The sequence below is a fragment of the Psammomys obesus genome, unplaced genomic scaffold (assembly GCF_907164565.1).
Source record: "Psammomys obesus unplaced genomic scaffold, mPsaObe1.curated_primary_1811, whole genome shotgun sequence".
Classification (NCBI taxonomy): domain Eukaryota; kingdom Metazoa; phylum Chordata; class Mammalia; order Rodentia; family Muridae; genus Psammomys; species Psammomys obesus.
In genome coordinates this window covers 584,755-604,534 of record NW_026590905.1, presented here as the reverse complement: position 1 = coordinate 604,534, position 19,780 = coordinate 584,755, and the positions used below count along the sequence as shown (strand labels likewise).

The 19,780-nt window shown below is 52.2% G+C and overlaps 3 protein-coding genes across 7 annotated transcripts in view; 2 read left to right on the top strand and 1 right to left on the bottom strand.

The window, feature by feature from the left end:
* P3h3 (prolyl 3-hydroxylase 3) overlaps positions 1–7,207 on the top strand; it is a 14,783-nt gene extending 7,576 nt beyond the window's left edge. For all 3 annotated transcript variants that reach the window (XM_055609456.1, XM_055609455.1, XM_055609457.1), the window contains 6 exons: positions 2,987–3,088; positions 3,375–3,525; positions 3,748–3,865; positions 3,983–4,058; positions 6,436–6,576; positions 6,713–7,207. In XM_055609456.1, the coding sequence (XP_055465431.1) occupies positions 2,987–3,088; positions 3,375–3,525; positions 3,748–3,865; positions 3,983–4,058; positions 6,436–6,576; positions 6,713–6,880 (756 nt within the window). In that variant the 3' untranslated portion in view covers positions 6,881–7,207. The remainder of the gene's footprint in view (positions 1–2,986; positions 3,089–3,374; positions 3,526–3,747; positions 3,866–3,982; positions 4,059–6,435; positions 6,577–6,712) is intronic.
* A 1,108-nt stretch (positions 7,208–8,315) lies between these two features.
* Positions 8,316–15,161, top strand: Gnb3 (G protein subunit beta 3). Of its 2 annotated transcripts, XM_055609342.1 has the most exons (10): positions 8,316–8,369; positions 8,550–8,636; positions 8,878–8,916; positions 10,452–10,558; positions 10,642–10,705; positions 10,808–10,970; positions 11,065–11,131; positions 11,224–11,425; positions 13,443–13,659; positions 14,652–15,161. In XM_055609342.1, exons 2-10 carry the CDS (start codon positions 8,580–8,582, stop codon positions 14,756–14,758), a joined length of 1,023 nt encoding a protein of 340 aa, XP_055465317.1. In that variant the 5' UTR covers positions 8,316–8,369; positions 8,550–8,579; the 3' UTR covers positions 14,759–15,161. The 2 variants fall into 2 exon arrangements, with proteins under 2 accessions (XP_055465317.1, XP_055465316.1); XM_055609341.1 differs by lacking the exon at positions 8,316–8,369 and having other exon boundaries at positions 8,580–8,636; positions 11,065–11,128.
* Positions 15,162–15,845: 684 nt separating this feature from the next.
* Positions 15,846–19,718, bottom strand: Cdca3 (cell division cycle associated 3). Of its 2 annotated transcripts, XM_055609345.1 has the most exons (6): positions 19,075–19,718; positions 18,723–18,871; positions 18,059–18,185; positions 17,028–17,321; positions 16,798–16,901; positions 15,846–16,457 (listed from the first exon to the last, which is right to left on the bottom strand). In XM_055609345.1, exons 2-6 carry the CDS (start codon positions 18,840–18,842, stop codon positions 16,305–16,307), a joined length of 798 nt encoding a protein of 265 aa, XP_055465320.1. In that variant the 5' UTR covers positions 18,843–18,871; positions 19,075–19,718; the 3' UTR covers positions 15,846–16,304. The 2 variants fall into 2 exon arrangements, with proteins under 2 accessions (XP_055465320.1, XP_055465319.1); XM_055609344.1 differs by having other exon boundaries at positions 18,723–19,718.
* Positions 19,719–19,780: the final 62 nt, after the last annotated feature.

Genomic DNA, 19,780 nt, shown 5'->3' with positions numbered 1-19,780 from the left:
GAAGAAGAAGAAGAAGAAGAAGAAGAAGAAGAAGAAGAAGAAGAAGAAGAAGAAGAAGAAGAAGAAGAAGAAGGGGCTAGAGAGATGGCCTCAGTGCTTAGGAGTAGTGACTGCCCTTCCTAAGCACCAGGATTTGATTCCTATCACATGGTAGCTCATGACTGTCTATAAGTCCAGTTCCAGGCAATCCGAAATCCAGACTTACATGCAGGCAAAAACACCAATACATATTTTAAAATGAAGAAGAAGAAGAAGGAGGAGGAGGAGGAGGAGGAGAAGAAGAAGAAGGAGAAAAGAAGAAGAAGAAGAAGAAGGAGGAGGAGGAGGAGGAAAACAAAGAAGTGCTTTCTAGAAACTGCAGTAAAACATGGGTTAAGAGTATGTACCAAGCTGGGCAGTGGTGGCACATGCCTTTAATCCCAGCACTCAGAAGGCAGAGGCAGGCGGATCTGTAGTGCTTGTTTTTAAACTCTATTTTATTTGGGGTTCCTTAAAGCCTCTGCCTTCCAACCCCTCAACCCTAAGTAGGAGAGAGAAGGGGAGAGGGGGTGCAGACCCCTTTACTTCTCCCGGCTGTTTAGGGTTGATGGATTCTTTTAGGGCTCTACCAATCTCAAACACAACCTGTAGCCTCTGCCAAGCCTCTGCACTCCAAAGTGTTTCTCTCCGTGTGTCTGCTCCAAACCACCATACTGCCCATCTCTGGTCCCTCCAAACTGCCACTCACCACAGGCAACCACAGCACACCACACTTTCTCTTTCTAGGCTTTCATATTTATATCCTCAGAGCCCTAGACCAAGCCCTTCTCTGTGCTGCATGAGACAGGCCGTTACCAGCTGTCAAAGGCCATGCCCCCACACGACACAATTAGCAGCTGCGGTCAAAACTAAAGCCCAACTAAAATCCCACGCTTAAGACTAAAACAAAAACATGTTTACATAGCGTAATTAAGTTTACAAAGAAACCAAAAACTTCCATTACACGGATCTCTGAATTTGAGGACAGCCCTGGTCTACAGAGTGAGTCCAGGACAGCCAAGGCTACACAGAGAAACCCTGTCTCAAAAAACAAACAAACAAACCACCACACCAACAACAAAAATGTATGGACCAGATCCAGTAGTTACCTGTGACTTCGGGCAATTTATTTAAATGGCTCATCTGCAAAGTGGGATTAATCATAATGTGTCTATCATAGTGATGCCCTGAGGGTTAAATAAATTAGTAGATTATGAAGACTTCAGGAGAATGAAGGGCGAGGTCAGGATGTGCCGTTGCCGTCTTTCTGCCGTCTGTTATCAAGAGGGGTATAGGAAAAAGGGAGAGAGGCCAGAGCGATGGGCCTATCAGCAGAGGGGGCCTTCTGCCCCCCCCCCACTCCCAACCTCAGGGAGTGTCAGCTTTATTGGCAGATGGTGGACAGTTGCCAGTGGATTTAAGCCATTCACTTCCGAGTGAGTGTAGAGGATCCAAGCGCGGCATCCTGTGGACTCAGGAGCCCCCTCTAGTGGCAGTCTTTAGAAGGCAATGGGAAAAGCTGGTGGACTTAGTGCTTTGGCCTTAGGTCTGGTTGCTTTCAAGGGAATAAGGAGGGGTTCAGTGAAGAGAGGGGAACACATGAGGGAGGCAAGGAATAAACGCGAGAGAACTTAAGGACTAGGGCTTCAGAAGACAGCAAGAGGGAGACACCCAGGGCAACCTCTGGACCTTTGCACCTGTTTTCCCTTTCACACAAGTTGGCATCTCTGCAGTATTTGGTTTCATGGGTGAACGCTTGTAAAATCGTAACCCTGTTTTAATTTTCTTCATACCACTTATGGCCGTCTGAATTGTTTTTCCTATGTATCTTACCTTAACACATAGAATCCAGGGGCTGAGGAGGTAGCTTATTTGGTAGAGGGCCTGCCTAACATGCCCAAAGCCCTGGGTTTGATCTTTGGCCCCTCATGAGCCAGGTGTGGGGGCACAGATCTGTAACCAGCACTTAGGAGAACTGAGGCAGGCGTGTCAGGGGTTCTAAATCATCCTCAGCTCCGTATCAGCTTTAAGGTCAGCCGGGGCTCCATGAGACACCACTCACAAAGCTAACAGTGTCTACAGATAGATAGTTTGGCCAGTAGCTAGCTCAGTAATGGAGTTTGTCAGCAAAGGTTAGCCCCTAGGTTTGATCCCAGCACTGTGGAGGAGGAGGAGAAAGAGGAAGAAAAGGAGGAAGACGTGGCAGCTAGATGTCTTGGGTGACTAGATGGACTCTCAGGGCTGAAGTTTCCATGCAGGGCTCTCTAGGCAGTGGTGTTTGCACTGAGATTCAAACAGGCTGGAAAATGAAGGTCTGCAGGGCATGGTGGTTCACGCCTATGATCGCAGCGCTTGGGAAGTGAAGGCAGAAAGAGTGCTGCAAGTTTGAGGCCGGACGAAGCCACTTGTTGATTCCCAGACCAACCTTGGGGTGACCCCGGGTGATATGGGGTCATGGTGATAGCTTGGTAATAAGGATCCCACATCAGAAGCAGTGGAATCGTGGAGCCCAAAGCTTCTCAAAAAAAAAAAAAAAATTCAGTGGGACAGGGTCAGTGCTGTGTCAACATTTCAAGCTTCCTGTCAGAACTGGCCTGTCAGACTTCCTGTTAGGGTCCTGCCTGCAGAAGGACTGTCTCCCCAGAGAAGGGTAGCTCAGTAATTCCTGCCCCAGACCTCAGCTCTGTCTCTCCTTCAGCTATTCTTGCCATCTCAAGGTCCCTTCTCCCCCACTCCATATAGTCCCCTTGGTAAGTAGCCCTCCAGAGCTGTTTTGAGAGTGAACATCCAGACAACCAGGACAATTGCCATTCTCTGGGGAAAGGCCATAGCTCAGGAAAAAGGCACAAAAGAATCGTGCAAGTTTCTAGTCAGCTCCCGAGAGCAAGAAGTTCCCGGAGGATGCCTGGTATCGTGGAGCAGTGAGGCATGTAGGGAATGACTCAGTGTTCAACCCCTTCTCATTCAGGATGCCGCCGAGGCTGGGGCCAGGTCCGGCTACCGTGGCCGCCGTTCCCCTCATAGTCCTCACGAACGCTTTGAGGGGCTCACGGTGCTCAAGGCTGCTCAGGTAAGAGGAGGCGCCATGATTGCGCTGATGCTCGGGGACTTGGGGAGAGAGGCCATGTCAGGAGGCTGGATAGCAGGGCCTAGGCTCCTGTGGAGGAATTCTCTTGGCCACCTAGATCATTCTTGGTCCAGAGTTGAGAAAGGAATTATTCTGAGCCTCGGGGCCCTGGTATCGTCACGGAGTTGCTGAGAGGAAGAGTCTGGGCTACAGGACAGAGGCATGCAGTCAGAGGCATGCAGGAGCTGGTACCAGTCCTCCCCTCCATGGCCTCTTTCCCTGCCCGCAGCTGGCCCGCGCTGGGACTGTGGGCAGGGCAGGTGCTAAGCTGCTTCTGGAGGTGAGTGAGCGAGTCCGGACCCTGACCCAGGCCTACTTCTCCCCGGAACGGCCACTGCATCTTTCCTTCAGCCACCTGGTGTGCCGGAGTGCCATAGAAGGTAACCACCAGGTTACCCCACCCCATCACACCTGTCCAGCCTTGGGCCCCCTCCGTGTAGCTTCCGTCTTCACTGCAGAAAGCCCCCTACTGGCCTAACTGGGGGGCAAGGAGCATCTCTGCTCATTTGTCACCCCGGGAGCTGCAGGCCTGTGGGAGGGGTGAGCGCAGTGGCCCAATGGTGGGGATCCTGATTCAGTCACTAGGTGTGTTTGCCTCCTAGGTGAGCAGGAGCAGCGCATGGACTTGAGTCACCCGGTACACGCAGACAACTGTATCCTGGACCCTGACACTGGTGAATGCTGGAGAGAGCCCCCAGCCTACACCTATCGAGACTATAGGTAGGTGGCCTCTCTGATACAGGCGGGTAGTCACACAAAGGCCCAAAGGCTGTCTTGCCGCAGGCCTAGGATTCTGTGGGGGGTGTCTCACCGCCTCCTGTCTCCTTTACTTCCCAGTGGACTCCTCTACCTCAATGATGACTTCAAGGGAGGGGACCTGTTCTTCACGCAGCCCAACGCCCTCACTGTCACGGTAGGGGGTTGGGCCAGAGGGCCCAGCTGTGGGGTCAGGATTCAAAACAGAAGCTGTCCAGAGGCAAATGCAGGGAAATGGCTGGGGCCACCTTAACCCTGTCCCTGCCCGGTGCCTCTCTAGTCCTGCTGGCCATGTGTTCAAGGCTTTCAGCAGAGGTTGACTGAGCCCCACAGGAGCTAAATGCTCTCCCTCCCTGCCTTCGTGGTTTGCCTCACCTCCTAAGGGTGGCTGAGCATAGCCAGGTACAGGATACACACTTGCAGTGCCAGCAATGGAGGAAGCTAAGGTTGGGGGAATCGCTTGAACCCAGGAGTTCCGAGCCAACCTGGGCAATGTACCAAGACATCCTCTCACAGAACAAAACACTGGCCAGTGAGGTAGCTCAGTGGGGACAGGTGCTTAGCCCTAAGCCTGACGGCCTGACTTAGCTCTCTCTAGAACTGGCACGGGAGAAGGAGAGAACCAGTTCCCACACATTGCCCTCTGACCTCTACACCGTGCCTTGGCATTCGCCCCCACCCCTAATAAAAATAGGAAAAGCTTCAGACAAAAACAAAACAAGGAGGGGCTGGAGACGTGGCTCAGTGGTTCAGAGCACAAGGCTGCTCTCCCAGAGGACCTGGTTTGGTTCCCAGCATCCTCATGGTGGCTCACAAAGAGCTCTAACTCCAGTTTTGGGAGATCAGGATCTGACACCCTCTCCCGGCCTCCACAGGCACCAGGAACACATGCAGTGTATAGATATACATCGAGACAAAACATTCACAGAAAATACAGTAATAAAATATATTTTTTATAAAACCGAGGGAGAGTGAAGCACAGCCCACAGGGCCCCATGGAGCCCCGGGTCCCTGTTCTAGGGATCTGAAGGCTTAACCCTTCCTCTCCCATGGCAAGGCCCCTAGTAGCATAGCCATAGACAGGACCATTGGACTAGAGTTCGTATTGGGGGTGGGGAGGGTTCTTAACATTTCTGAAACTCACTTTCCTAAGTAAGTAATAGTAATCGATAGTAATAGTACCTATTATTATTGACACTGGCATTATTATTATTAACAGTCTTGCTGCATAGACCAGGTTAGCCTTGAATTGACTATGTAGCTAGCCCTGGCTGCTCTTGAACTTACAGCAGTCCTCCTGTTGGGGCCTTCCATGAGATTATAGCCCTGCACCCCAAGTGCACTGACTAGCTGATCTTCCCTTCCTTTGCTTTTGTATTTGGAGACAGGCTCTCCCTCTGTAGCCCTGCCTGGCCTGGAGCTCACTATGTAGACCAGGCTAGCTTTGAGCCACAGAGATGTGCCTTTTCAACCTCCCAAGTACAGGGATTAAAGGCACGTGCCACCGTGCCTGGCTCTGCGCACACACACCGTATGGAGTGCAGGTGTGAGCACCTCACAGAACACACGTGGAGATCAGAACAAGGCTTCAGGGGTCATCCTCCCCTCCTGTCTCTGCCTCACATCTGGCCCCAGAAGTGCTGGGATTACAGGCAGGAGCTATTCATCCAGCTTTTGTGTGGGCTCTGGGGGCCCGAACTGAGAACCTCACACTTGCACAGCAGGCTCTGTACCCAAACTGAGCCATCTTCCCAGGACTATGAGAAGGAATTTTCTTAAATGTTTATCTATTTCATGTGTGCATATGCAAGGGGCAGGCGGGGGGGGGGGGGAGGTACAGGCCACACACAGCTTGTGGGTAAGGAGCAGGGAACTTGTAGGAGTTGGTTCTCTCCTTCCACCGTGCAGGTACTGGGGGTTGAATTCAGGTTGTTGGTCTTGGTGGCGAACCCCTCTACGTCCCTGAGCCACCTCTCTGACCCCAGAGAAAGTAATTTGTATAATATGCTTTTTAAAAATAATTAATGGATGTTAAGTGTTGCTATTCCCCCATTCCTTGATCATGAAGACTTCTATTCCCGGGCCTAGAGGTGGGGCAAGAAGCGGGACAGGCATGGTAGTATAGACCCGAAATCCTAGCATTAGGGAGGTTGAGTCAGGAGTTCGAGGCTAGCCTGCGTTACGCAGAGGTAGCCTGCCTTACTCTTTACTCTAAAGCACAAACAGAGAAAATCAATAGCCTCTTTGTGCTCGTGCACAATCTAGGATTTTCTCAGGGTGGAAATGCATCCAAGGATTTGCCTCCCTCCATCCCGTCTGGTGCTGCTATGGGGCCCTCAGATTGCTTCACTGCAGGCTCATGGGGTCAGGCAGGAAAGGTCAGGCTCCAGGAGAGGCAACCAACGAGAGACCCTCCAGGAGGCACCTACCCCCATGGCTTCCATCTCCTCCGGCCTCAGTTTTGCCCCAAGCTAGTCCTTGAGTTAGGAAGCAAGGATGAGAAGCCTGATGCCGTGTTCCTTGGCCCCCTCAAGGCTCAGGTGCGTCCTCGATGTGGGCGCCTCGTGGCCTTCAGCTCCGGCGGTGAGAATCCGCACGGTGTGTGGGCTGTGACACAGGGACGGCGTTGTGCCCTGGCACTGTGGCACACGTGGGCAGCCGAGCACCGGGAGCAGGTAAGGAGGGGGTAGGCAGAGGAGGAGGTTAAGGGGTGGGCAGGTGGGCACCTCGGAAGCTTGCCAGCGGGTGACAAGATGGCCCAGAAAGGCGAATACAGAGGACTGAACCACGGTTCTATCCATCCATCCGCAGGAGTGGACGGAAGCCAAAGAGCTGCTGCAGGAGGAAGAGGAGGAGGAGGAAGAGGAGGAAGAGGAAGAAATTCTCAGCAGAGACCCTTCCCCAGAACCCCCAAGTCACAAGCTTCAGAGGGTCCAGGACAAAGCTGGGAAGCCGCTCCGGGTCCGAGAGGAACTATGAATGCCTGAGCCAGCTTTTTAGGGATATGGCCACTCAGCTTCTAAAGGAACCAATGAGGAGGCCCTGTGTGCCATCAGGAGCAGAGTGGCATGCCCTGACTCTTCGGTCTACCATCTTGGGGACCTACAAGGACCACCAAAGCCCTGGACTCACCAGCTTCCTACACAGACTTAGGCTAGGGCCCATCAGGTGTGGGAGCCAGGTCTGGCCCCAGCGGAGGGACAATGGTCGCCATGCCTCCCTGAAAGGCCAACTGCTTCTAATAAGGAAGACTCAGAGGAGACTGTCCCACCCTCTCCCAACCTATGCAATAAAGAATGTGACACTCCCAGCCAGGGCCTGGTTTGGTATTGCCTGGTTTGGTATTGCCCGGCTTCTGTGGCTGCTGGAGGTGGGGGTGGCTAGGGCTGGCCTGGGAGGAGACAGGTGGTGTCTTTGGGCCTCCCAGAGGTGGAGCCATGGGAGCCTGTGATTTGTCAGGGAAATCTCAGCCACCTGCTGCCTCATGCAAATCCGCCCGTGTGCCCATCACCACCACCACAGCTGCTCCTTCAGCCTCCAACTCTAAGCCCTGTCATCTGACCCTGAGTATGGGTGAGAGGGGTAGCCTGATCTCTCTGGCTCGTACCTTCGCAGTGCAGTAAGACTCCGGGAGTCATGTGGGCAAGCAGAAAGACGGACTTCCAGCCTAGGAGCAGGACACAGAGTTCCATCCTCTTTTGTAGTCATTTCTTTGCCCACAAGGTAGGGGCCCATCGGCCCAGCTGCCCCCTGAGTCCCGTCCAACTAGGATCAGACCCAGGGGCAGCTGGTTGGGGCTTGTCGAGAAAAAGGATTATCCAGCTCAGCCCCTTCTAATCTCAGCTTCTGCCTGTACCCTCTTCCCCCACGGCCCTCAGTGAGGGAACATGGTTTGGGGTGTTGACAACAGGGTCATCTAGCACCCTTCTGCCCTGGCTCCTGGCCTGCTTGCTGAACAGGCCCACACTGCCAAGATCATGACCACAAGTGGGGACCGGTGCCTGGGGGCTACTGGAGCTGCGGCTGCTCCTGTTTTGCTCCCCAGACCCAACCAGTAATCCTCGCAGCTTTTCTCTGATCCCTGGGCTGATGCTCTTATCTCTGCCAGGACTGACCATGGAGGCACCCCTTTATTCCCCCCTTCTTGTGGCTGGATGGGGAGGGGTGCTGTTCTTCTTTGGCTCACTGGCCTGCTCCCCACCCCTCCAGGCCAGGTCCAAGTCTCTGGAAGCCACACACCTCCCTTTCTGGCCTCTCCCCCAGCCCTGCCAGCTGATTTCATTTGCCTGACGTGGTTGTTGCTTGCCTTCCCCTTCCCTGTCAGTCTCCCCCCCCTTCTCAGTCGGGGCCAGGCCAGGCCAGCTCCTCTGGCAGCAGAGGGGGGCAGGTGACAGGCAGGCATCGAGGCTGAGAGAGTGAGGAGGCGCCCGGGAATCGGAAACCTGGGAGAAGTCCAGACAGAGCCCAAGTAAGAGGGAGCAGGCCGGCTCTGCCCTCTGGGATTGGGGGCCACAGGGAGGGCTCAGGCAGGGCTGGGATTGATATATACAGGAGGGGGAGCCCCCCCATCGCTTCTCAGGAGTAGGGTAGGGTGGAAAGGACATGGTAGATGGGGACTCCCCAACACATTTTTCCGTGTTCCTGGCAGGAACCAGAACTACCCCTCTACCTGTGCACCATGGGGGAGATGGAGCAGTTGAGGCAGGAAGCGGAGCAGCTCAAGAAGCAGATTGCTGTAACCCCAGAACCCATGTCCTGGGGACCCTGGAAAACAGAACCCGGGGAGTGTGGCCTGGGAGGGATTGTGTTCACTCGTGGGTGATACTCTGATCTGGAAGGACTCACAGGCTTTCAGTTCGGATCTCACATTTGAGACCACCGCCCAGCTGCAGAGCCCCATGCCCACCCATTATGTGAGGTGCAGATGCCTGTCCCCTACCCCACCATAGTCTCTCTGATGCCTGCTTTCCCCGTAGGATGCCCGGAAAGCCTGTGCGGACATCACCCTGGCTGAGGTGAGACTTTCTGGCCCCCTGAGGCAGGACGTGGTAGGAGGGGAGGGGACTGGAGAGCACCTCACGGCCAGCACCATACTGCTGACTGAGCTTTCAGCACATCCTGTCCTTGAAGTGAGGAAAGACATTCGTGAATTAATTCAGCAAATGTCCATTAGGATCTGTGCAGGGCCAGCCATTACAGTGGATGCTGAAGACACGGATGCTGGGTGTGCAGGCTTTCTCACAGACTCGAACTGCTGGTTGGCTAAGGCTACATTTCGTTGGTTCTAAGATGCACGTTTCCCCACAGATTTTTCTACCATCGCGCTGCATCTAACAATACACGATGCCTTGTTAGTTTATTGATTCTTACTTGGTGATACACAGAATAATGCAGAAGTGTTAGCTCCAAACTGTGTGGGGTGGTGCAGATTTGTAATCCAGCTACGTGGAAGACTGAGGCAGGATTGGAAAGTCAAGGCAGGCCTGGCCTGCAGAGTGGGTTTGAGACCAGCCTGTCTCAAAATAAAAAGTCGAGCTGTGAGGACACGAAGTTGGGTGGGGGTAGGAGGTGAAGGGTGGATGTGGGGGGATTAAGAGAATCAGAGGTGAATGCTGTCAAAATGCATGGGTGTGTGAAACTACCAAATAGTTAATAGAAATATTATAGTAAAAAGTTAAAAAAAAAAAAGGGGGTCTGAGGATATATTTCGGTGATAGAGTTCTTAGCTAGCATACTTGAGGCCCTCGGTTCAGCACACAGTACTGAGGGGGGAAAAAAGAAAACAGAATTGATGGCCTTGAGTATGATCACAAGAGCTAACATCATGAGAAAGGTGCTGGGCGAGACACTTAACTACATAATGCTATGTTATTTCCATGGCAACTCTGTGAGATAATAGGCTCCGGGGGGAGAGGTGTGATGATTTGCTGAAGGCGACAATGTCTGGCAGACCCAGTCTGTGGACTCCAGAGGCCTAGCAGCCAGGAGGCTGGAGGGCAGGATTTCAGCAGGTGCAGCCCCAGGTTATAGCAATGCCGCTGAGTGTCGCCTGAGTGTCGCCTGTGTGCCGCCACGGCGTGAGAACAGACACCGCTGGGTCTGCCAGCCAGCCGCCTGTGTGTATCTCTCTCCAAGTTCATGTTCAGTGGCCTCATACCAGGGGCTTGTAATGAATCACAGTGGGGTCAGGTCAGCTGCATGTGTGCGTGAGATTACCAAATAATTCATGGAAATATGTTAAAAAAGTAAAAAAAAAAAAGGGATGTCTTTCGGTAGACAGAGTTCTCTGCGAGCCTACCTGAGGTCCTGAGTTCAGTCCAGCAGCTCCTCCTCCTCCTCAGTATGGAGTCACTAGGCTAAACACTTACCATATTCAGCAACTTGCCACTAGCTTTCCAAGCACCTGTCTACCATCGGAGGCCCAGTCTCTCTAGGCCAGGGTCCTCGTTCTGTAATGCTGGGGAACCTGCTCAAGTGTCTGGTCCCCAGCAGAAGCTCATAAGGAGCTTCTGTTACAGCCATGTGAAAGCCAACACCCCTTTCTCTGCAGCTTGTGTCTGGCCTGGAGGTGGCGGGAAGGGTCCAGATGCGGACTCGGAGGACGTTAAGGGGACACCTGGCCAAGATCTATGCCATGCACTGGGCCACTGACTCTAAGTGAGGATCGGGGAGGGGGGTGGTCTAAGGGGAGGGGGGACAGGGGAAAACGGGCACGGATGACACAGGTGCCCTTTCTCCAGGCTGCTGGTAAGTGCCTCGCAGGACGGAAAGCTCATCGTGTGGGACACTTACACCACGAATAAGGTACCAGCCCTCCTTCCTTCCTGGGGAGGCCATGCCTAAGCTGTCTGTCCTGTTCATCCACAGCTCGGGTCCCACCTGCCCCAAATCTACCCCCCCCTGCAGGTGCATGCCATCCCGCTGCGTTCCTCCTGGGTCATGACCTGTGCCTACGCACCGTCAGGGAACTTTGTGGCATGCGGCGGGCTGGACAACATGTGCTCAATCTACAACCTCAAGTCCCGGGAGGGCAATGTTAAGGTCAGCCGGGAGCTCTCCGCTCACACAGGTGAGAAGCCCTCTCTCCCCGTGTAGGGGAAAGTCCAGGCCCCTGGCCAGTTGTGACCCGGAGCCAGCGCACTGTCCTTCATAATCACCTCCAGGTTATCTCTCCTGTTGCCGCTTCTTGGATGACAACAACATTGTGACCAGCTCTGGGGACACCACGTGGTAAGGGTTGAATGCCGTGGGTGCTGAGGAAGGTCGTCCTGTCCTGGGCAGCCGTGACATTTCTCGGTGACGGGCTCCTTCTCTCCTGGCAGTGCCTTGTGGGACATTGAGACGGGGCAGCAGAAAACGGTGTTTGTGGGACACACGGGTGACTGCATGAGCCTGGCTGTATCTCCAGACTACAAACTCTTCATTTCCGGAGCTTGCGACGCCAGCGCCAAGCTCTGGGACGTGAGGGAAGGGACCTGTCGCCAGACTTTCACTGGCCATGAATCAGACATCAATGCTATCTGTGTGAGTGTCCCCCACCCCCTCCATGTGTGGCCTTCAGGAACCGCCTCAAACTGCCACACACGTCTTATCGGCCCTAAGCCCTTTCCTTATAATTTTTAAAAATAATTTTACCTTGTAGGATAGTTTCAATGCCAATGACAAGAAATCCTATGTCTGCTTCACCCAGACTCACCATTAATAACACACACACACACACACACACACACACACACACACACTTAGATCCTCCCGTCTATTCTTTGTAGGTCCAGCTCAGAGCTTTTGCCCTGCCAGACAAGTGCCCTACCACAGAGCTACACCTTAGTCCTCATTCCTGGGTCCTTGGAGAGTAGATTACATGTATCATGGCTCTGTGCTCTATATACTTCCTGGTGGGCAGAAGAGGGTATTGGATCCCCTAGAACTGGAGTCACAGTCACGAGCTGTCACGGGGGTGCTGGGAACTGAACTTGGGTCCTCTGCAAGGGTGAGTGCTCTTAGCTGCTGAGCCATCTCTCCAGCCCTGATCACAAGTTAAAAAATCTTTCCCCCCACTAACACAAAGTCTCACTACATAGCTCTGGCTGGGCTGGAACTGGCCATGTAGACCAGGCTGGCCTCACACTCGATCCTCCCGAGGTCTTTGCCTCCCAACCAAGTGTTAGGATTAAAGATGTGTTCCACCACCACCTGGCCAATTTTTAATTTTTTTAAAAATTATTTTGAGTGTGTGCTGTACATGTGGAGCTAATCTGAAAGCAACCTTTGGGAGTCAGTTCTTTCTTTATACTGTGGGGCCTGGGGTTCAAACCGAGGTCATCAGGGTCATGTACCTTTGTAGCCAGTCCTTTCACTGGCCGAGCCATCTGGCCACCCCCCCCCCAGTTACTTTATTTTCCATACATTTTATTTTTGTCATGCTCAAGAATGAACCCAGATTAAGCCTGATGAACTGCATCCCAGTCCTTTCTTCCAGCTTTTGAGACAATCTCACTGAGTTGAGCAGATTTGACTGGGACCCATTTTATAGCCCAGAGGCAATTCTTCTGCCTCAGCCTCCCAAGTGCTAAGATTACAGGTATAAGAGGACATCCCCAGCTACAGCGTAAGACTTGTGTGTCTGAGTGCTTTGCTTGCGTGCATGTCTGTGCACCACACGCGTGCTGACACCTGTGGAGGTGAGGTGTCAGACACTCTGGAGCTGGAATTGCTGTGAGTCACAAGGTGGGTGCTGGGAATTAGACGTGGGTCCCCTTCAAGAGCAGCCAGTGCTCTTAACCCCGGAGCCATCTTTTCAGAGCCAGCATGATTCTGAAAACCGGGAAATTCAACACTTGCAAGACCTTGCAGTTCATATTCAAATTTAACCAGTTATCTCGTAAATGGTTTTCTACCCAGAACCCAGTCCAGAAACATGCATGTCCTTGCCGTGTCTTGTCCCTAGACTGGAACCATTCCTGTACTTCTCTGGGGTCTATGACATTACTTTTTTTTTTTTTTTTGAGACAGGGTTTTCCTGTGTAGCGCTCGCTCTCCTAGAACTGGCTCTGTAGCTCCAGGCTGGCCTCAGACTCAGGCATCTGCTTGCCTCCGCCTTCCACGCGCTGGGAGGAAAGGTGTGAGCCACCACCACCCAGCGATATTACATCTTTTTGATGAGGACACACAAGTTCTCTGTAATTTCCCTCCAGTGTACCTGTTCTTCTTTATGATGGCGTTCAGGTTATCCGCCTGGACCTCGTGCTGTCCTTACACACCCTGATCTAGGCCATTAGGGTAGTAGTGATAGGAGGCCGCTCTTTTAGTTGTGTGACCCTGGGAGACCCTTACAGCTCTTGCCTGCAGACAGTGCTGTAGTCGGTGGCAGAGGGAGCTCACAGAGGAAAAACACAGCAGTGAGCAGCTGCCTCTCCCTACCAAGAAACAGACACAGAGGCTGAGAGGAGGCTCCCGCTCCCGCATTGGGAGCCAGGAAGCAGGCAGGAAGGCAAGGCTGCCCCGGGTCTGGGCCCTGACCACTTCTTACCCGCATCTTCAGTTCTTCCCCAACGGAGAGGCCATCTGCACAGGCTCTGACGACGCTTCCTGCCGCCTCTTCGACCTGAGGGCGGACCAGGAGCTGACTGCCTATTCCCACGAGAGCATCATTTGCGGCATCACGTCCGTAGCCTTCTCGCTCAGTGGTCGCCTGCTCTTCGCGGGCTATGACGATTTCAACTGCAATGTCTGGGACTCCATGAAGTGTGAGCGTGTAGGTAAGGGTCCCCCTGGACACCCCAACCTGCCCTCCTTCCCTCTGGAACCACTTTTTCTACTTTTCTGGGATCTAGGACTTTCATTTTATTTTATTTTATTTTATTTTATTTTATTTTTTTGAGACAGGGCTTCTCTAGGTAATCCTGGCTGTTTGTTAGTTCCAGGCCTCAAACTCAGAGATCCACCCGCCCGCCCGCCCATCTCTGCCTCCCAAGTGCTGGCATGAAAGGGACCCTCTTACTGCTGCTCCCTAGTTGTTGCCCACCTGGAATGTTGGAAACCAACACCCTTTGCTTCTGAAACTAAGACCATAACTAAGACCATGGCCCCTGCCCCCAAACAGGAAGTGCTCTAAGCAGCCCTTCCCCGGCTTAGTGCCCTGCCTGCTCCTTCTGGTAACCCCCAAACCTGTGTACCTTAAATGTCCAGTCTTTTGGGTATCTGAGGTTCCAGGGCCATACGCTTAAGGGACAGCCTCAGGGAGGTGTGGATGAGAGTAAACCAAGCTGTCCAGAGCACCAAGGGTCCTGGGCCTTGTCTAGGTTTGGCCTGGTCTAGAGTGGAAAAAGACAGTTGGCTCCTATCAGGAGCAAAATTGCTGAATGAAAATGACACATACCCCAGAGCCATGTTCCAAACTCTATTCAGCTGCTTACTTTTTGACTTTACCTATACATGTCACTCCGCTGGGCCTTGTTCTTATTTTATTTTTAACCCAGAAACAAAGGACCCCTTCCTTGGGCCCTTCTAAGTGCACCTGGCCTTCCTCACAGCATACTGACATTACTAATCGGTTCACCCTTGCCCCACCAGTGAGTCAAGTTCTGGCCGGGGACTGGCCTGAGAAGAAATCCCTCTCCTCAGGGCTAATCCTCCTTCAGTTCCTTAGTCTCCATCAGGGGCAGTCTAGTCCACCTGAGCTAGGGCTTCTGTACATGCACAGGCCCTCATCGTGGCAAAGTTGGCTGACTTGTTTTTCTCTCTTCCTCAGGCATACTCTCTGGCCATGACAACAGAGTCAGCTGCCTGGGGGTCACAGCTGATGGGATGGCCGTGGCCACTGGTTCCTGGGACAGCTTCCTCAAAATCTGGAACTGAGGAGGCTAGAGGTGGAAAGCCCTGAAGAGTCTCAGCTGCTTCCTTCTACACCCCATCTCCTTAGGGTCAGTCTTCTATACCCCAGGGGCTGTTCCCAGTAAACTTCCTTTTGAGAGTGATAGGAGTTATGGGAGTGTGCCTTTGCAAGCATCAGGGTCACAGGGGCGAAGAACGGCCCCATCTCCTCCCATGGCCTCCCCTCTCCACAGTCCTCACAGCTCCTCCTGTAATAAACAGGAACGGACCCCGTCCCCACTCCTAGAGTCCTCCTGGGCTGCCAGTAGCCTTTGTCCAGACTGGGAATGGCCTGGGTGCTCAGCCCATGACTATGGATGCCACTACTAGTCTCCTGGCTCCATTCCCTTCATACTTTCTCTTTTCTATCCTTTTATTACCTAATAAAACATAGCTGGTACCTCTGTGATGTCTGGCTTCTACACCCTCTGTGCTCCCGTTAACAAGCAACAAGATATTACAAGTGCTAAGTACTAAGTAGACTGTGGGCGGGATGCAGGATCAGGGCAGGAGCTGAGGTGGCTGGGAGGTGTGTAACAGCTTGCTACAGACTACAGTAATAATGTGTACATGCCCACGTAGGGGTTGGATGATAAAGGGCCCTAGAGGCCATTAAAGAGTTTCAAGTGGGGTAGTACCATGGTCATGATGCTTGTCAGAAAAACTGCTCTAACAGCAGTTTGAGGTGGTGAACTGTAAAGAGAGACTGGCCCTAGAGGCCCATCCAGGGATGAGGCTTGTGGTTAAGAAATGCAAGGGCAACAGAACTGGGCCTGAGTGTGTAGCTCAGTGATAGGAGGCTCAGTGATGGAGTACTTACTTGCCTGCCATGAGCAAAGCTCTGGGTTCAGTCTCCAACAACACACACAGACATGCGCACACCAGGCGAGACAGGAGGAGAAGACATTAAAAACTTAGAATCACCAGGATCTGGTGACAACCTCACAGATATGTCATTCTGAACAGGAAGAATTCAGTATGATGGCCGAAGCCAAGATTTAGGTGTGAGCAGATAGGTGAATGACAACCTTGCCCTATCCATAAGGAGAGAGAATAGGCAATGAGGAATAGCTTTCAGAGAAAGATCTTAGGTTTTATTTTAGAGGAATTAATGTTGAGTGCTTATGTGGCAAGAGTGACCTGAAAATTACCAGAAACAGATAATAGCTAAACCCAAACAAAAGGGGAACAAGAGAGAAGGGCCAAGGACAGAGCCTTGGGGAACATCAAAACTTTAGCTATGAAAGAGGCCCAGAAGTGGCAGTAGAGATATTTTTATAGGCCTCAGCCCCCAGGCTGTCATTCTGCACACAGAAGACCCAGTGCAGCTCTTGTCTAACTTCTTAAAGCATCATTTAAAATCCTCTCCTTTAATATACAAGAAAACACACAAAACATAAAAGAATGAAGTCCAAGTACCAGAGTTGGTAATCTGGGAGGAATCAGAACACAGGACTTTCCTCCGTGCCCTTTGGGAAGAAGAGGTGAAGGACACAGAATAGCACCAGGCTCTGGGTGAGTCCACATGGACCTAGTTCTTCATCATAGCAAAGTGCTGGTTTTCCTTGTCATGGTCCTGGTTTTGCTCCCATGCTCCTCCTCCGGTTTTCAGAAATCTTCCAGTTCCAAGAATGACTCCTTCCTTTAGGTCCTTAACATTCTCATTTAGAGGAGGCCGCTTACCCTGCAAAAGGTGGTATGTGTGAGGCAGAGGGATGTTGTTAGAGAGAGGCCAGAGCTGGGGAAAAGGGCCTCCCACTTTAATAACAGATACTCTTTTTTTAAAAAGATCTATTATATATATATATATATTTGTGTGTGTGTGTGTGTGTGTGTGCGCTCTATCTGCAAGTATGCATGCATGACAGAGAGGGCACCAGATCTCATTATAGATGGTTGTGAGCCACTATGTGGTTGCTGGGTATTGAACTCAGAACCCCTGGAAGAGTAGCCAGTGCTCTTAACCACTGAGCCCAGCCCATAAAGATACTGTTAGTGACAATGTTCGCCCTCTTTTCCTTTACCTGTCGCAGCATCAAGGTCCCAGGGGAGTTGTCATCCTGCAGGATGGTGAGAGGGGACCTTCCTAGTACCTTTTTGTTTGCTTTCCGTCTACTGCGCTTAGAACCTATGTTAAGAAAGGTTTCGTTAAAGTAAGGACTCAAAGTTGAGGGCTTCCAGTTCATTCTTCCTCCATTATCCCAGGACATGATTCTAGCTTCTCTTCCCTCCATCTTGCTCTTCAATTTTGTACCTGAAGACTGGGGAGTCTCAGGGTCTCTGGAGGGCTTGTCTGAGTTCTGGCTGGCAACTATGGCCTCTGTGGGTTGTTTTGCTTCCTCCTTGGCACACTCTGGTTTGGAGGGGAGTTCAGTGTGGCTCCAAGGCAGCAACTGGTCATCAAGGGATACCTGAGTATCCAAAGGCAGGTCCAGTTCCGAAGATAAAGGTGTTTCCTGTGGCAGAGCAAGCTCTGGGGAGGAAACCGATTCAGACGCTTCGGTCTCAAATACTTCACTCAGCTCTTTCACCAGTGGGCTCTTAGGGTCTAGAGGAAAGAAGGGAAACAAGCTGTGGCCTTCTGATACAAACGAGGGAGGAAAAAGCAAAGGTTCTTCGAGACTCATGCTTAGAGGGACAGGGAATGGGAAGAGTAAAACCAAGATGGGATGAAACAAAAAATGGAGAAAAGCGAGATGAAAGCTGGGGGTGTGGTTCATCGGCAGAGTGTTGACACAAGCAGGAGGGCGGGGTTTCATCCCAATTGGGCTAGGGAAGCTGGGCATGGTAGTACAAGCCTGCAATTCCAGCACTCACAATTCTAAAGTAGGACTGCCTCAAGTTTCACCCTGGGCTACAATATGAGACCTTGTCTTAAAAAGAAAATAGGAAAACAAACAAACAAACAAACAAAAAAACGCCAGATTAGTGGATTAAGGAGTTTGTTGCCAAGCCTAATATGGTCTGACTTGGATCCCAAGAAACTACATGGTAGGAGAGAACTGACTTCCTAAAGTTGTCCTCTGACCTCCACACATGAACTGTGCCAGCTCTGTATGTGCCACACACATGCACACATAAAATACATGTAAAAAAAAAAAAAACAGTGTAAGTGAGAAAGGTTCAAAACAGAAGGATGGAATCCCTGGCATGTTCAAAATGTGTGGTTCAAACTCCCAACAACAACAACAAAAAAACGAACAAAAACCAGTAAAACGAAAACGGTCTTGCTACCACCCTAGAACAGGTGTCGGTTTCATCAGCATTCCCTGGCCCAGCACTTACCAGCACCACTGATCTTCATGGGTGTCCGTGCGATCCCAAGGGTGGGAGAGCGAGGATCAGGGTCTTGTGCCTGCTTACGACTGTTCAGCTCTTCTGCCGGTGGGCTTGGCTGTGGAGAGCTCTCCACCTGTCAACACCCTGGGTTAGAATATAAGTCTGGTCCCTGATCTTCCTCCCATTATTCCCAGCCAGAACTGCTAATGCAGCCTGCCCAGTGCAGATTGAGAACGCAGAAAGTTGCCAGGCAGGGTAGTGGCACATGCCTTTTATTGGGAGGCAGAGACAGGAAGATCTCTGTGAGTTCGAGGCCAGCCAGGTCTACAAAGTGAGTCCAGGACAGCCTGGGCTCTGTTACACAGAAAAACCCTGTCTCAAAAAAAAAAAAAAAAAAAAAAAAAGTAACAAACAAAAAGCAGAAAGTCAGTCAAGAAAGAAAGAGACCATGAATTTGAAAGACAGCAAGGAATGGCATGGAGGGAGGGAAGAGAAGGCAGAATGATGAGATTATATTAGAAAATAATGAATCAAAAATAATTATATCAAAAAATAATTAATAAAAGAAAGTAAAGTCGGAGTGGGAGGATGAGGACTCACACAGAAACAAGCCGGGCGGAGGCCCAAGACTCCAGACAGCTTCCCGCATTCCCACCCTAGGCCAGCATACCTGAATAGGGGTGCGCTGGATGCCAGCACTAGGTGAACGAGGGTCGGCGACTCGGGCCAGATGCTTGTTGTGTGGCAGAGGCCTGGCTGGAGTGCCTGAGACGCTCTGAGTAGAACCCATCTCCACCAGGGGTAGGGGACGGGGCCCGGCTGTGCAGATGCGGAGGAAGGGTCGTCGGTCTCAGAGCTTACCGCCTCCGGGTCGGACCTTTGACCCCAGACCCACCCTAGCTTCCCAGTTTCCAGCCGAGGAACTTCCGGGTCGCTAGCCCAGAGCCCTCTGCGGGGATAATGAGCGGAACCTTCTAATGGAGCATGCAGATTGAGCCGCTAAATTTAGTCCCATCACTTACTGGGGCGGGGGACCGAGCTCGGCCACCGGGAGAACAGCAGCTCGAGGAACAACTCCTCAAGCTAGGAGTTTCAAACTTCCCGCCACGCCCCCTCGCCCTGATCCTATTGGCTGAGCCGAGGCAGCCTCTCATAGGCCAGCAGGGGGAAACGCGCCCTTTACAGCAGAAAGCCATTGGCCTGGAGGACGTCTCTCAGCGGGCCTGGCCAATGCGCTGAGGACCTGCCCTCGGGAGAGCCGGGGACTGTTGTTCGGCATCTGCAGGTCAGCGGTCGGCTTGAGGTCCCGAGGAGCGTTACTCAGCTTTCCTAGAATGAATTATTAAAGTCTATGCACGGAACTCGCTAGAGACCAAGTTAGGATGGTCCGCCTAAGGCGAGGCAGCAGCTCTTATCGGCTGGACGGCGTTACCACGTGTCTCCGCCTCCCCGGCTACACTGCTTCCCAAATGGCAAGAACGCAAGAGCCTGTCTGCTCTCCGCTTGGGCGATAGTCTGGGTTTAAACGACCGACAGTTTCTGCTCTGCACGGAAGGCGCTCTAATTCCAGAGCCCCTGACTCAGAGCACCGGCAACCGCGACCCTCCAGGCACCTCCGCTGGCGCGCCTGCCCTGGAAAAGCGGGATTGGTCCTTTCGAGCGTCAGTTGTGCCAGCGGCGCTTCTGATTGGCGCTCGCCGAGAGTGGGGCAGAGGGCGGAGAATCTGG

Bases quoted from the DNA above. Each gene is read 5' to 3' on its own strand.
- Gnb3 (XM_055609342.1), top strand. From the start codon at position 8,580: ATGGGGGAGATGGAGCAGTTGAGGCAGGAAGCGGAGCAGCTCAAGAAG. The intron at 8,917-10,451 runs GTGAGACTTTCT...CTTTCTCTGCAG, and splicing joins CGGACATCACCCTGGCTGAG to CTTGTGTCTGGCCTGGAGGT. The intron at 10,559-10,641 runs GTGAGGATCGGG...CCCTTTCTCCAG, and splicing joins CACTGGGCCACTGACTCTAA to GCTGCTGGTAAGTGCCTCGC.
- Cdca3 (XM_055609344.1), bottom strand. From the start codon at position 18,842: ATGGGTTCTACTCAGAGCGTCTCAGGCACTCCAGCCAGGCCTCTGCCA. The intron at 18,186-18,722 runs GTATGCTGGCCT...GGGTGTTGACAG, and splicing joins TCCAGCGCACCCCTATTCAG to GTGGAGAGCTCTCCACAGCC. The intron at 16,458-16,797 runs GTAAAGGAAAAG...CACCTTTTGCAG, and splicing joins GGACCTTGATGCTGCGACAG to GGTAAGCGGCCTCCTCTAAA.